The 1,165-nt window shown below is 39.9% G+C and overlaps 1 protein-coding gene across 2 annotated transcripts in view; it reads left to right on the top strand.

Moving 5' to 3' along the window:
* The first annotated feature begins 280 nt into the window (after nt 1–280).
* The window catches only part of LOC106464570 (insulin-like growth factor-binding protein-related protein 1), a 5,080-nt gene continuing 4,195 nt past the window's right edge, over nt 281–1,165 (top strand). For both annotated transcript variants that reach the window (XM_013924720.2, XM_022392306.1), the window contains exon 1: nt 281–936. In XM_013924720.2, the coding sequence (XP_013780174.1) occupies nt 492–936 (445 nt within the window). In that variant the 5' untranslated portion in view covers nt 281–491. The remainder of the gene's footprint in view (nt 937–1,165) is intronic.

Here is a 1,165-nt window from a genome sequence, read left to right as displayed (position 1 = left end):
AGTAGATAGATTAAGCAGTATATGACAAGGAAGTACAGTATATTTTACACAACGAAATTAAGTGGTCTGACAGACTGGCTGAAATGTTATTTGTCGGATAAGTAGGTGTACGGCTCGAAGCAGGACGCGAGTATTTTTTTCATAGTGAAAGACCCACAGCTGCCCAATCAGGAAATTGTTATGGCCATAATGACTTAGCACGTTAATATTTTTTTTTTTAACATCAGCTTGTATAGTAGTATACGTAGGTGGAATCGTAAGCAAAAGACTTGTTAAGCAACCATAATTGTATTAGACATGCGCGAACCCATGTTTCACATTTACTAAAATATCATTAAAACTTTTAAGTAGCGCTCTCTTCACGTAAAACTTTCATAGTGTACCATTTGATAAGCTTGCGCGTATGTGTGTGTCTTTTAGATCGATACGAGAGGCAAAGGACATCGAGTTTCAAGGTGAATTACATCAAGTAGCATTGTTCAGGGCTTAATATGAAACTAAACTGGTTAATTTTCATGCAGGCTTTATTTCTGATTGGGCTGACTGTTAATGTGAAGGCAACTTTAGAGAAAGAAAAATGTGGGGTCTGCGACCCCACAGCCTGTCCAGTGCCAGTGGGATGTATGGCAGGTATGGTGAAGGATCACTGTGGTTGTTGTCAGGTGTGTGGTCTGACGGAAGGTGAACGATGTGATAACGATACTCTTCCTCTTCCTTATAAAAACACGTTTGGCTATTGTGGGGAGAAACTGGAGTGTAGGTTGAGAACAGACTTGCCTCCTGTAGATCCCCCGGAGGCTCTCTGTGTTTGTATTAATCAGGAACCCGTTTGTGGAAGCGATGGTCAGACTTACAAAAATGAATGTCAATTGATTGAAGCAAGGCATAAGTGGCAAGATGGTCTCCAAGTCAGATCAACAGGACCTTGTAAATCCGGTGAGTAGTCCAAATCTAGCTAGTAATTGCTATTTCAATCTATTAATTAAAATTACTACATTTTATACTATATCCTAAAATATCAGTTGCAACTATTTTGGTCAACGAGTATTTACGATTTGGAATTGGGGAATACCTGTAACTCTCTGTTACCAGTCTTAGGAGGTGAAGTTTGAGCACCCCAAACTCTCTGTTACCGATCTTAGGAGGTGAAGTTTGAGCACCCCAA

The sequence above is a fragment of the Limulus polyphemus genome, unplaced genomic scaffold (genome assembly GCF_000517525.1).
Source record: "Limulus polyphemus unplaced genomic scaffold, Limulus_polyphemus-2.1.2 Scaffold1690, whole genome shotgun sequence".
In the NCBI taxonomy this organism is placed as follows: Eukaryota; Metazoa; Arthropoda; class Merostomata; order Xiphosura; family Limulidae; genus Limulus; species Limulus polyphemus.
The sequence above is the reverse complement of the archived record's forward strand: the minus strand, read 5'-3'. Positions and strand labels throughout refer to the sequence as shown.